The sequence below is a fragment of the Pogonomyrmex barbatus genome, unplaced genomic scaffold, assembly GCF_055798465.1.
Source record: "Pogonomyrmex barbatus isolate J1 unplaced genomic scaffold, ASM5579846v1 scaffold4, whole genome shotgun sequence".
NCBI lineage: Eukaryota > Metazoa > Arthropoda > Insecta > Hymenoptera > Formicidae > Pogonomyrmex > Pogonomyrmex barbatus.
In genome coordinates, this window is record NW_028297138.1 from 5,848,014 (window position 1) to 5,861,735 (window position 13,722).

A 13,722-nucleotide genomic window follows, 5' to 3' on the forward strand; every position below is an offset into this window, starting at 1 on the left:
CTTCCATCTTAATCCCTCCTCCCGTTCTCTTCTAAATTCCATCGGCGGATTTTCCGCGGCCGGGGGGGCTAGTTTTTCTATCATTTCTTTTATACTTTCCTCTCTGTTCCTGCTCTTCCACTTGTTCCATTCTATCTTCGCATTGCAGTTCCTAAATATCCTCATCGTATTCCAAACATAGTTCATACTTATGTTCTTGTTAATAGATGTGCAGAATGATTCAAAGTTCTGAGTCTTTTTTAATTTGATCACTTTTCTCGCTATGGCTCTGCACCTCTTGTATTCTACATATGCATGCATCGTTCCTTTTCTAACAAATTTCTTTTGTGCCTTTTTCTTATTTCTAATCACTTCTTCGCATTCCTCATCCCACCATTTAACTGGGTTTGCTCTTTTATTATTTATCTTATTCTTTTTATTCTCTTTCTTGTTGCCTCTTCTCCTCGGGGTGATCTCTTCTATGGCCGCTTTTATACTTTCACATAGTAGGTTATATCTTATCCGCATGTCTTTGTCTCCTGAATCCAAATTTAATGCTTTTCTTGTTTTTTCCCATATTTCAGTAACCTTTCCACTATACTCATCCCATTTTTTGTCTTATTGGATGAGATTCTATTCGTCTTTTTAATATAGCTGGCAATCTCATAGTCCATTTCCATTATAATTGGGTAATGATCTGAGCCCCAGGAGTCCTGTAACTGATATGTCCTTATATTATCTAGATCCTCTATAGGTCCCAGTATTAAATCTAAATTGTTAGACGTTTGGTCTACCATACCCATTCTAGATTTTGTATCGTCATTATAACATACCAAATTCTTCTCATCCATTATCTCACACATGTTTTCTCCGTTTCCATCCGTATCTCCGCAATTCCAAATAATATTATGTGCATTAAAGTCCCCAACATAGTATGTTTTATATTTATTTACATTGTTTGTAAGAATCTTTCGCCATGTAGTTTTACTCAACCTGATACCTGGTCTCCTGTAAACCGCAACTATGTTGACTTTTTCTGAAAGATTCTTAATCGTAATGCCCAACCTTTCAACTGATTCATGCATATCCTTCTGGCACTTTAAAATATCGAACTCTAATCTATTGTGTATCACCACAGCTATTCCTCCTTTACTGTCTAGATTATCTGTTCTATATGTTTTGTAGCCTGTAAAATATATTGGGATGTTCTTTGGTTGTTTAATTTCCGTTATAACCGCTATATCATAGTTTCCTATTCTCCTGGCCAATTCTTCTTTTTTATTTCTGATCCCTCTACAATTCCATACTAATATTGTGACTGGGGCCATTATGTATGAATATAATAATAATAAAATAGCAACTTAATTATTTTAAAAAGGAAAAACATTGCTCTAAATAAAATCTTCATAGTGGCCTTTCTTGTAAAGTAACAATAATAAAAAATAAAACGAAAAACCAAATAAAATATATTTAAAATATAACTGAAATAAAATAATCTAAAAAAATAAAATTTTAAAAAGAAAACAAAAAGTATCAGTCTTATAGGTTATCTATGATTCTAATTGTACTATATGGCGTATCAATTATGAGCTACCTTATTGCTAATCTTATTGTCTAATAGTCTCCTTTTCTTTTTTTTTTTTAAATTTCTGTAAACGGTTCTTAGTTTAATTTAATTTAATCTAGTTTAACTCTTAGTTTTTAACTTATTGCTATGGTACGTCTTTTGAGCTATTCGTTGCCCTTCCCGAATTCCTGTCTCATTCTTTCTACTATCCTGTTTTCTCTGTATTTTCTTTCTTCTCTATATATCCTGTTTCTGTCTCGTATAATGTCCTTCCGATGTTGTTCCTTATCTTGTTCTCCGATCATCTGGTCTCCTTCCCATCTCTTATCTCGTTTAAGCTCGTCCAGTGCTTGTTCCAACAAGGATTTCAAATCCCAGTCCTTGTCTGCTGCCACCAACAGTCTGGCTATGAATTCCTTTCTTTTCTCATTTTCCGTGATTACTGCCTTCCCTATTGAGTAGCCCTCCTGTTCGTTGCTAGGGAAGTTTGTCAGATTTCCTTCCTTTTCATGTGCTATTCCTCTCTTTTCCTTCGTAATTTCTCCCTCTCTAGTGTCAAACCGTGCATAATAGTTGGTCCTCACTATAGGTACCTTTGTCCTTTTTCTCCCGTCATCCCTCTTCTTTTCCCGTCCTAGGGATCCGGAATTGTTCGGTGAGTAGTATGATAGGTCATCACTGCTTGTGTCATCTACACCCCCCTTTTCATCTTCCTTTCCTTTTCCTTTCCTGTTGTTTTCCTTACCTATCACTTTGTCCCTATACAGAGGTTTTTGTCTCTGATTCGCCCTCTGTCCTGGTCTATTAAGGAGAGACCACTTGTTTGGTTTTTCATACCTGTCATATACCTCTGTTGGGCCTTCCTCACTACCCTCCAGGATTTCAATAGCTTCCTTATACGAAGCATTATTATATGCCATTACTTTTTTGATCCTTTGGTTTCTTTCATAAACGTCACATTTCCTGTCCGTAGATTTATGCCCCTCTCCACAGTTGCGACATTTTGTTGGTTTGTCACAATGACCGTGTGCTTTTTCACCGCAATTGATACAATATTCTTCGCTCTTGCAATGTATCTTTCTATGACCGTATCTGAAGCACTTGTAGCATTGCATTACTGGGGCTACATATAGTCTTACCCTTAGCACAGCTAGATCGTTAAAGAAACTTATCTTATCCCTGGGTTGGATCCCCTTGAAAGTGATTATCACCGAATCAACCGGTTCGAATTCCACCTTGTTCTCCTCTTTGTTCCATCTTCTTCTCATCATTCTTTCTATTCTCACCACATCCTCTGGTTTTGTGAGTAATTCATAGAAGTCCAAAATTGAGTCCAGGTATAATGGTACTACACCTTTGAAGCACGTGTCACGGTCTTCTATTCCCGCTCTGTATCCTTCTTTTTCTTTGTCCTCGTTGATCTTCTTGATAGCGCTATTTGCGTCTATTGGGTTTAGAAAAAACAATGTGGCCATCTTATATCCATTCATCATTATACGTTTGGGGTATATTCTTTTATCTTTTAGCATATGCATAACCTTAAAATAGTTACTATCTTTTTTAACTGTACCTGCTCTTTCCATTATCCTTAGTGTCACTTTGTAGTTACTTCCGAAATTTTCTTCGAATTCCAATTTCCTACTAACCTTAGACACATCTATCTCACTAATGTGCTTAAGCACACCTTCCTCCCTCACGTATACTTCCCTTTTTCTTTGCTCGTTACTCATTGTCACGTTATTCATACTGTTTGTCTGTTGCATTTCGCTGCTACTTGCTGACTGCGAGCCTTTGTTACAGTCCGCCGTTGGTACCGTATCTCCTTCTCCCTCCGTTTCCATTTCCTCTTCCGATTGGTCCTCTCCTATATCACATGCCTTCTGGCCATTCGGGTTGTAGGTTTCTCCCGCGCTCTTCTCGGTCTGTAACAATTGCTTTCTTGCCTTCTTCTTTTTTCTATCTACGATTTTCCATTCCTCATTTTCGTTCTCAATGTTAGTCGTATCTATCATCAACTGGTCCAAAGTGTCCTCCGTCGCTGGCCTTTTTCCTTTGTTACTTTCTTCGTTCATTTCAACATTTAATCTTGCCTCGAGTCTCCTTATTGTTCTCCTAAGCGTCTCATTCTCTCTCAGTGTTAAACTTATACTTCCTCTTCTCTCCTCTCTCCGCCCCTCACCCAGGGGCTCCTCGTAATCCCTTATTTCTTCTATATTGCCCTATTGTTGTTCCCGTACCTTGATATATCCTATTACTACACTTCAATATATATCTTTTAAGCTCTAAAAAGAGCTGTTTTACCTATTCCGAGGGTATTTAACACTAAAAAACCGTCAGACACCACTCGAACACGTCCGCACCTCATAAACCGCCATCTATCTCCGTCTCGTGAACACTATTGATTTTTGAGGTTATATGTATCAAACGCCAAATCGTATGGCATTTTAGAAGGCCAAATGTCAACGCTTTAAAACCGCAAAAGGGCGGGAAGATATATAAAATTTTAATTGTTATTTCGGTTGTATGAAATAAAGCTCAGAAATAAAGCTCAGAACTTTTTTATATACCTAATAGATAATATTTATCGGTGCTGACTGACAAAAATATGATATGATAAGGTACTTCTAATATTCCATTTTCTTAAAGAACTATTTTTCTTAAAGAACTATTTTTCTTAAAGAACTATTTTTCTTAAAGAACTATTTTTAGAGAGAGATATTATATTGAGTTAAAAATCTATCATTCTATTTCGTTGTGCAGTTGTTTAAATTATAAAAATACATTGTATATGAAGAAATCCACTTATATTCAAAGTTGTTATTTTTGCAACGAATAGATACTGATACAGCAGATTGATTACGTTACAAAAACAATCCGGTCAGAATTAAATATTATTAAATCATCAGTTTTGAAAAAATTTTATTATCAAATTTGATGACTTCGATTATCGATCTAAATATCTAAACAATGAATTCATAATATAATATTGGATTCATGATTTATTGTTTCATAGCGTATATAAGCATTCATATTTATAACGTTAATAATATTAATAATATTATTATATACTGCGAAATTTCATAATTCTTATTACACATTTTACCAGATTGATAATGGAAGTGCAATTTTAAATATAAATCAAATATCAATTTTTTGTCATCCTCCTTTATAAAAAAGGAAATGTTAAATTGATACTCGCATATCTCGAAGTTTATTGTTGGCTCTTTTCCGTGATTGATTATTTACTGTTGCTGATTGGCTTGATACTCTTGCGACACACGATAAAGTTTATTGCGTCATTTTGCGTAGTTTCGCAAATAAAAAGATATTTGATTAAAATAACACCTGATATGGCTTTAAGATACTTGTAAAAATGGACCGCTGCTATCCTTTCCCTTCCTGATGTCAATAAATTCTGTAAAAGGCACGTGAAATGAAGCCTGTTTAAGCAGAAAACACACGATTTGACAGCTATTGAAAGAAATGGAAAAAATGCTTTTATTAGAACTGAACTGAACTGAACTATTGAACTAGTGCAATCCTCGTGCAGGAACAAAAAACCAACCTTATATTAATTAATTTTTGCTTTTGTGTTGAAAAAGATAAACAGCGCGCGCGCAGCGTAATGTCTACTAAAAATATAAAAAAAACAAAGATAATAATAAATCAAAACTAATATTATTACAAATTAGATGTTCAAATTTTAGCAATTAAACATATAACTTCCGTAATACAAGCCAATCTTTAAAATTTTAAAATTAATTTCAGTATCCGTTATAGAAATTTAATACTAAAAGGTGGTGATTAATTATTTATTTTGAATATTAAAAATACTGTTGTTCGATGCTTTTAGTATTTAGTTATTCAAAATAAATAATTTTCAATATTAAATTGAATTTCTGTAAGAGATTTGAATCAAGCAAGCTGATCATGAAGAGAACTAGATCGGAGATCACTCTTGTAATCGTAAGAAAGACGTAATAATAAATACATATAATGATATAATTGTGTGTTTATATAATAAAATTAGGAATAAAAAGGAATATAAAAATCTTTATTCATAATTTTAAATTTAATTAAATATTTTTAATTATTTTATTTTATCATTTAATTTCTTTCTTATTTTCCGTTCATCTTGTTCATACGTTTTAAATATTTCACAAGCATCTCTTTCAGAGATAATTATTTATTTTAGGCATTATTATATTTAAATATTCAAAATATTTATTCAATCGCGAAATCAACGTAAAGTAAAATACAAGTTTTCCTCGTTTTGAATATCGCGGGAAATCAGGCAATTTTTCCGCCCAATAAGCACCGGCTGTTTTACCGAAGATTACGATATCCGTCGATATGCCACCTCTCGGGGGGACATAGTTTCCCCCCCTTGGTTCCCCTTGAAGGAACGTAGTTTCTTGGTACACAATTCAGCTACAATTCGTTTATATAAGAAGAAAGCGTTCCTCGAAGCGTTTTTCCAACTCTTTGGCTCGATTCACATTGCTCCGAAAAGAGAGAGAGTGCTCCAAAGCAATTAATTGTCAAATCAATTAATTGTTTCTGCTCGACGACAATTCGCATTGTCGGCGTCGCATGACATTCGTCGCCGAACTCGTCATCGTCCAAAAATACCGGTCGACGACGGCACGGTCGCGAGGGAAGGCCGGCTTATCTAGCGAAAGAATTGTCGAGGATAACGGTACATTTCGACGCTACGATGGATAAAACAAAGTTAGTAAGCAACGACCTGGAGCTGCCGCCGTTGCGCAGTTTGGACGATTTCCTCCTGGAGTCCGCGCGCTTCCAAATACCAAATCTCAAGGACTTGGAAAAGTGGGGCAACCGGGTAGTCAACAATCTCCTATACTACCAGACTAATTACTTGTTTATGTCTGTCATCATTTTTCTTATTGTTGGGTGAGTGGTTTTCAAATGCTGTCTGTTATTTTATATTTTGTTTTGTAAGATTAATATTTATTTATATTCATTTCTATTAATAAATTAATTTTAATGTTAGGGTGCGGTCAACTCGATGCTACAAATGTTTTGAAACATTTTTTTATTAGTCAATCAAATGCTTCGAAGCATTTGTAGTAAGACTTTTTAGATAGTCAAATGAGAACATGTCATTTTGCTATCAAGCATGCTATATTTAATTCGGGAATCTAAGGACAAAGTGTTTCCATAAACTTTGTTGTCTGTCTATTGTTTTGTAAAGTCTTCATTGTAAGCAAATTGATGGCAAGTTGTCATGTGTGCACTACTTTCAACGAATGACTGTCAGTTTGCTATCAACACAATATATTATTATTTCTTAACGTTTGATTTTAAAATTTCATTAACTAATATGTATTTATTTTCCTGTTGCTAATTCAATTCCACATAAGTTCCAATGTTGCTAATTCACAGCAACATCACAACTTGCAATGCATTAGTTTGTTTTATACATATGTTAAATTATGCTTGGCTATCTGGATTTGATTGTATCTTCAGCTTAATTTATTTTTATCTTTCTTCTATATTTCTATAAGTAATAAAAAATAAAAAAGAATAAATTAAATCAAAGTTAATCCAATAGAAATGGATATAAATATATTTTTTCCTTGAAAGCCATCCAACAATCTTGAACTTTTTTTCCTCTTTTTAACTTCTTAAAATTCTTTTGCTTTATTTTAGATATATAAGTTTTTATTTTTGATTTTATTTTAGATATATAATTTTTTTATTTTATTGAGTACAGTTTGAGTACTACTGAATTAATAACATTATTGAAATTCTCATATAAATATTTTGCTGTATTTTTAATATAAATTTTTTTGTTTTCTATTTATTGGTTTGTTTATATGAATTTTTATATAGATTGTTGCATCCTGTGAAAATGTTGGTTGGCATGTTGGCGATGACGGCGATCTTGGTTACATTTGCCTATGTTTCTATGGAAGGAAGTACAATACATAATTTCAAAAGGCAGTATCCCGTGGTTGGAGTATTGTTTATAATATTTGCTGGATGTTTTATAACATATACTTTGGGATCTCTCCTAGTTTTCTTGCTGGGCATTCTATTACCTTTCTGTGGTAAATGTGACATTTAAATATTTTATATCATCATTAAATATTTTATATCATATTAATTTTATCTTCTTTGACAAGAGTCAAATTAATTCATTGTTATCTTTATATCAATATTTTCAGTAACGTTTATACATGCTTCGTTGAGATTAAGGAATATCAAAAACAAAATCGTCAATAAGATCGAGGGAATTGGTTTGAAACGAACTCCAATGGGTGTATTTCTGGGACATCTTGGTATGGAAGAAGAATTCTTTTCATAAATTTCTATATTTCTTTACTTTTATGTTCTTAAAATAAGTCAAGAAATGCTTTGCAATTTTATTAACAATTACATCATATCAATCCATATATATATATATATATATATATATATATATATATATATATATATATGGAGCTTTGACATCTATTTTTATAAATATGCCTTAAACAAGCTTGAAAGATACATATATTTACTTTCAATATTGCTATGCCCTTTCTCATGGATATAGACAATATCAATCAAGAAAGAAATTCTGATGCTTCAAAAATTATTTCAAGAATAAAATCAATATATTGTTAATTGTAAAATCATATTTTCTTAACTAGTCGCTAAATAATATTTAATGTGTATGTGTTATATTTTAAATGCTTAATATGTTATAATATTAAAAAAAATTAATGAAAAAATCTATATATTTGCTGACATTGTGGATGAAAGTAACAACCTTATTATTTATTAATATTGTAATTTACTATTTTTGGATAGCATTTTCTTTTTATCCACAACATATGTATATATACAATGTACAATATTCAGAGCATTGTCTTTGAATATATATGTTTATTACTAATGATATATATATCTTAAGAAATATGTAGTTTAGATATTATATTAAACATTATTGTGTTGATTCCATATAAAATCTCTGTTTTATGAAGATTATCATTATATAATCATTATATGTATTGAGACATATATATATATATATATACGAATAAAAGTACTTGAATTATCTTTCTTATTTTTTAAAGGAAAATTAATGTTATCTCCAGAATATGTATCACTTTCTTCACAAAAGTTTTTCAAAAGCTATTTGTGTGTACTAATAATGTAGATCGTATATAATTTTTTTTCTTGTAACATATTTAATTTTTCTTGTAACATATTTGATTTCAAATTTTGTTGAATTTATTCATTAACGTTGAATTTTGTTTATAACTTTTGAAAAAAAACTAAGTTAAATGTATAATCATCCTTATATTAATTTTTAGCAAAGTCACACTATTTAACTATTGTTTATTTAATGCTATTAACTATAACTATTGTTTATTTAATTCTATTATATAGAATCTATTATTTATGAATTATATTATTATCTATATCTAATATTCTCTTATTTTTTCTTATTCCATTATATAGAAGACGTAACTGGTATGACCTTGCGCGCACAGACATCACTCATGCAATCGCCTCACTAATATTCTGCTTTGCACATCAAGTTCTGTTAAAGTGACAAAAATCAATGTCGATAATCATTAATATTCGCTGCCACTGCTGCTCTAATTGGATTAGTGTCTCGCGCAGTGTTACGTTGAAATAAATTTGTAATATTTTTAGAATATAAATTTGAGGGCTATCTACGGGAAAAAATGATCTACCTAATATGATTTTTAATTATGTTAATTGTTTAGTAAAATCATCATGTTACAATACCAAATATTGGTTTGCAACATCAAATATTGAATTTATATATTTATATTAAGAATTGTTATTTTTTTCTTGTGATTTTTATTAAGATTGTTTAACAAAGAAATAGCTATTTTTTTAATGCTATATACAACGAATAATATTCTAGCATATAATACATGCTAGATATACATATATGTGATATCCATATTTAAAAAGCAAAGGACTGAATCTATCTATATATGATGTTTATATTTTGAAAACATATTTTAAATTAATTTGTATGTATATATATGTATATATATATATATAAATAATATATGTAAAACACATGGCAGATTGTTTTCATAAAACCTCATTATATATCATTTTTATTCTAAGTTTTGATGTTTTAGTATATAAATTCTTGTATTAGTCTTGTATTATAAAACTAATATGTTCATCATTTTTGTACCATTTATATAACACATTTCATTATATATGTATATTAATATCAATATTCTATTTTAGTTATTAATAAATAAAATCATCTATTCAAAGTATATTAAAAATTAAAAATAATATTTTATGGAAAATAAATTAAATTACACATATAAAAAGGCAGGCATTTATGAGAAATATCAATATGGTTAAAAAAATTGAATGATATATTTAAGTACACACTTAATAGATTCAAAGAGAAATCTTTTCTATCATGTATATTACAGAATTATGATATTATATACATTGAGAAATAAATAAAAATACAGATGACATGAAATATTTTTATAGTTGATGCATAATATCGGTATATCGATATATTTTATTAATTATAATTAATATATTTATAAACTATTTTGATCTATATCTATCTTAATTATGTATCGGCAGTTTTAAGGTAAACTAATTATTTTGATGAAAACATTATACATATGATGAAAACATCATACATTGACATTCCTTGTACTATCTGCGATGTATATAGTGTGAAATGTTTCCATAATCTTATTTTTTTTATTTTAATTATATGTTGTAATATGGAATCTTACTTATTTTATATTTTGAATCACATTGACGAAAATTTCATACATAATGCTTTAAAATGTTATGTTATCGCTGAATAATAAAATAAAATGATTAAAATGTAGTAATTTATGTGCCATTTGAGATATTCCATAAAAATGTGTAACAACAGTTATATGCCATTATGGACGGCACTTATAACATTTTCAGAAATAGTAATGATAAAAGTCTAAAGTAATATACGATGGTAGTTCGGCAGTAATTACATACATTTGTAAGTGATTTCTCTTATAAGTCGCAATAATCTTAAATATTTTATATTTTAAGATAGAAAGATTGAATGCAAATTTTTCGTATGACATGAACACTGAATGGCAGTGCTTACTCATTTGTCTTATATGAAAAGATGCCGTATCCTTTTAATTATACTTAAATAAACGTAACAAACTTGTTTAATCAATTATGTTTTTTCAATTTTAAGGAACACATCTGTTTTTAAAAGTTTAGCTATACAATTTTTACAAATTTTCGTAGCAACAATAAAAAAAAAGCAAAAAATTTTAAGTGAATATTGTTTCACGAAAAATCTAAATTGAAAAATTATAATTAGGAAGCAATTATATGAATCATAGAATATTACTATATCTTCGTTATGAAGACTGTGTTTGTTGGAAATAGAATTGTATCTAACAGACGAGTATTTAAAGACAGTGCACCAACATTTGTCTTCGGAAACGGTACCAAAAAGGTATACTCTGTTGACGGAAAAGCCATTTCTTCCATTTTAACCAAAAAATCCTATAAAGATTGCAATAGTAGAATTGTAATATAACAAAATAGAAAATTTTTCTTCTACATGTCGTGTAACTTTGCAAAAGCTTAAAAAGATACTTAAATACATACTTCTATAGTATCTGTTGCACACATTGATATTGTTTCCTTTGCACCATTTGGCAGTCGTAGGCAGAGCCGTAGGAAAGGTTCGTCGTCTAGATTAAAAAATTTTGACATAAAGGATATGTTAAAAGTATAAATTATGTATAAATTACATACTTACTTGTTTCAGGTTTAACTGTATCTGATTTTAATTTTTCATCTTTTTGCTGCTGATTAGCTGCACATTCATTCAACCTTCTCTTTTTATTAAAAACAGCATTGCTACTACTTGGAGCATTCAAATTTGTAACATTATCAGATACCACATTCTCGTTTCCTACACAAATATTTAATAAAGAAAAGAAGTAAAATGTGTTGCATGTTGAAAAGAAATTGATTTTATAAACTAATTGATATGATATAATAATGATATATGTAACTTTATAAAATTATTTCTGATTTTAAAAATACTAACCAGAATCTACAATTTTTTCTGACAAAAGTCTAGAAGTTTTGCTGCTAGGACCGCATTCCTACAAAAAAAACATCACGATAAAAAAATTAATCATGTAAGATTAAAAAAAATTAACTGATAAAATTTAAACAAACAAATTTATACAAACATTCTTTAGTTGATCAGCTAAACTGTTTCGTTTTGGAGGCGTCGTGGGAAAATTATTCCAATCTTTAGTGTTAGATGTAACCTGTGTAGGAGATGGATGTGTGCTTTCTGGAGATGGATGTGTACTTAATACATCATTTAAATCAGATATTAGACTATCCACAGTGATGTTATTATAAGTTTTCATACATTCTCCTGTTCTAGGATCTACAATTGCTAAGTAAGGATAAGCCATTACATTGTAAAAGTCTATATAACGTCTTCCATCTGAAGAATTAGATAAAACCTGGTGGTAACAAATATAGCTCAATGAATCAGAACATTATATAAACTTGTGAGAATATGATATATATTTGTAATATATGACATACTTGCCACAAGATAAAATGATCTTTTATAATCTCCTGGATATGTTCATTCGGCCATACATCTCTGTTAAGAACTTGACAACTAAATTCCTGTGGATTCTGAACATTGACAAGCAACCAGCGATTCAATGTTTTGGCATGATCACGTGCTTCCATAAAGGAACCCAGAAAGAGAATATTACATGGTGGTCGGAACAAATCTTCCAGTCGCTTTGTCTTCTTTTGAGACATGTTCTTTGTACCAGTTACTCTACGGGTCATCTCTTCTTCTTGTCGTTCTATATCAATTATATTATATATTATATATATATATATATATATATATATTCAGTATATATTATATATATATTCAAATTGATATATACAATACAATAATACATACGGGTTTCTACTGCAAAATCTCTAAATCTATCAAATACATTATTCGACAATTGTGGCAATGAACACACTGGCTCTGACGGCACCAGGATTTCACGCGTGGGCAATATCGGAGCTCTCACTGGTGGCTCGGGATTCGCATTTTCGGTTTCTGGTGGTCTGCTACCCTCGAACATCAAACTGATCGCCATCTCCACATTTCCATCAGTCAGCGCCAAGTACTGTTGAGCCGTCGCCTCATTCTCGCCTAGATGGAAAATACAAATTGAACGTCTGGTATGTCGTTTGTGTTCGTTAATATCGAGATATTGGTCTCAATACAGCTTACAAAGTTACCGCGATTCACTCGAACTTAAGAAAAATCATGTGTTTATCACGACGCTGCCTGGCGACATTTAACCTGGACGATAATTTTTATATTAATACACGATTAATACTCACCCGTCACTTCAATAAACTTTTCCACTAATTCACGATCCATCGTGAGTACTTTGAGTTTAAAAGAATATTTTTCACTACACGAGTATACAATCGTAGAGGAAAATACCTCTAAATATCCCTCTCTTTCTCTCTCACGCTCCTTCTACCCACTCACTCATCATGCTATCACCACATACCAAACAACACCAAGTGACATCTCGAGCATCATAATTCGTTTCATCACCCCACTATATTGCTCAGTTTCTGTGTTCGACTATTATAAGTGAGATCTTTTTTTTTGTTGTAATTTTTTCGAAATATTTAAGTCTATTAGAATTATTCAAATTTGAAATTATCTTTATAATTATAACTGATGTTGTTCATTTATCAATACATTATTAGCCACAGTAGGCCTATTCTTTTTAGCTGAACTTCTTGCATCATTCATTTTTTTCTCTTTTTTTTTTTAATACCGGAAAAAAAGAGAAAAAGAAACCGCAAATAATTCAATTAAAAAAAAAAAAAAAAAAAAACACTTATGTCCACGATTCTAAAAATCAATTTGAGATGTTGCAAGAAAAATTGACTAATCATATTATATAAATTGGCCAAAATAATCATTGCAACTGGTCAATTTTTCCTCTATCCGAGATCTCGAATAAATTTCTAGCATTATAGCGTACATAAGGTTTTAAGCCAATATTCCTTAAATATTTTATATATTTAAGGTTGTCTTAAATTAACGGTTACTTATACGGCTACCTTAT

At 30.4% G+C, this 13,722-nt stretch overlaps 3 protein-coding genes across 4 annotated transcripts; 1 reads left to right on the top strand and 2 right to left on the bottom strand.

Annotated features, from left to right (window-relative positions):
* Positions 1-1,605: 1,605 nt before the first annotated feature.
* On the bottom strand, positions 1,606-3,854 carry LOC148935765 (uncharacterized). Its single transcript, XM_089080675.1, has 2 exons — positions 3,117-3,854; positions 1,606-2,990 (listed from the first exon to the last, which is right to left on the bottom strand). The coding sequence occupies exons 1-2, from the start codon at positions 3,616-3,618 to the stop codon at positions 1,711-1,713; spliced, it is 1,782 nt and encodes a 593-aa protein (XP_088936801.1). The 5' UTR covers positions 3,619-3,854; the 3' UTR covers positions 1,606-1,710.
* A 2,047-nt stretch (positions 3,855-5,901) lies between these two features.
* Jwa (PRA1 family protein Jwa) lies at positions 5,902-9,623 on the top strand. 2 transcript variants are annotated; one of them, XM_011639091.3, is made up of 4 exons: positions 5,902-6,463; positions 7,406-7,623; positions 7,741-7,854; positions 9,023-9,623. In XM_011639091.3, exons 1-4 carry the CDS (start codon positions 6,264-6,266, stop codon positions 9,079-9,081), a joined length of 591 nt encoding a protein of 196 aa, XP_011637393.2. In that variant the 5' UTR covers positions 5,902-6,263; the 3' UTR covers positions 9,082-9,623. The 2 variants fall into 2 exon arrangements, 1 of the variants encoding a protein (XP_011637393.2); XR_016140180.1 differs by lacking the exon at positions 9,023-9,623 and adding an exon at positions 7,996-8,989 and having other exon boundaries at positions 5,903-6,463; positions 7,741-7,965.
* A 290-nt stretch (positions 9,624-9,913) lies between these two features.
* On the bottom strand, positions 9,914-13,343 carry LOC105427387 (UBX domain-containing protein 7). The gene is made up of 8 exons (XM_011639090.3): positions 12,977-13,343; positions 12,540-12,782; positions 12,161-12,435; positions 11,791-12,075; positions 11,643-11,700; positions 11,349-11,504; positions 11,195-11,280; positions 9,914-11,089 (listed from the first exon to the last, which is right to left on the bottom strand). The coding sequence occupies exons 1-8, from the start codon at positions 13,014-13,016 to the stop codon at positions 10,931-10,933; spliced, it is 1,302 nt and encodes a 433-aa protein (XP_011637392.2). The 5' UTR covers positions 13,017-13,343; the 3' UTR covers positions 9,914-10,930.
* Between the last annotated feature and the right edge of the window lie 379 nt (positions 13,344-13,722).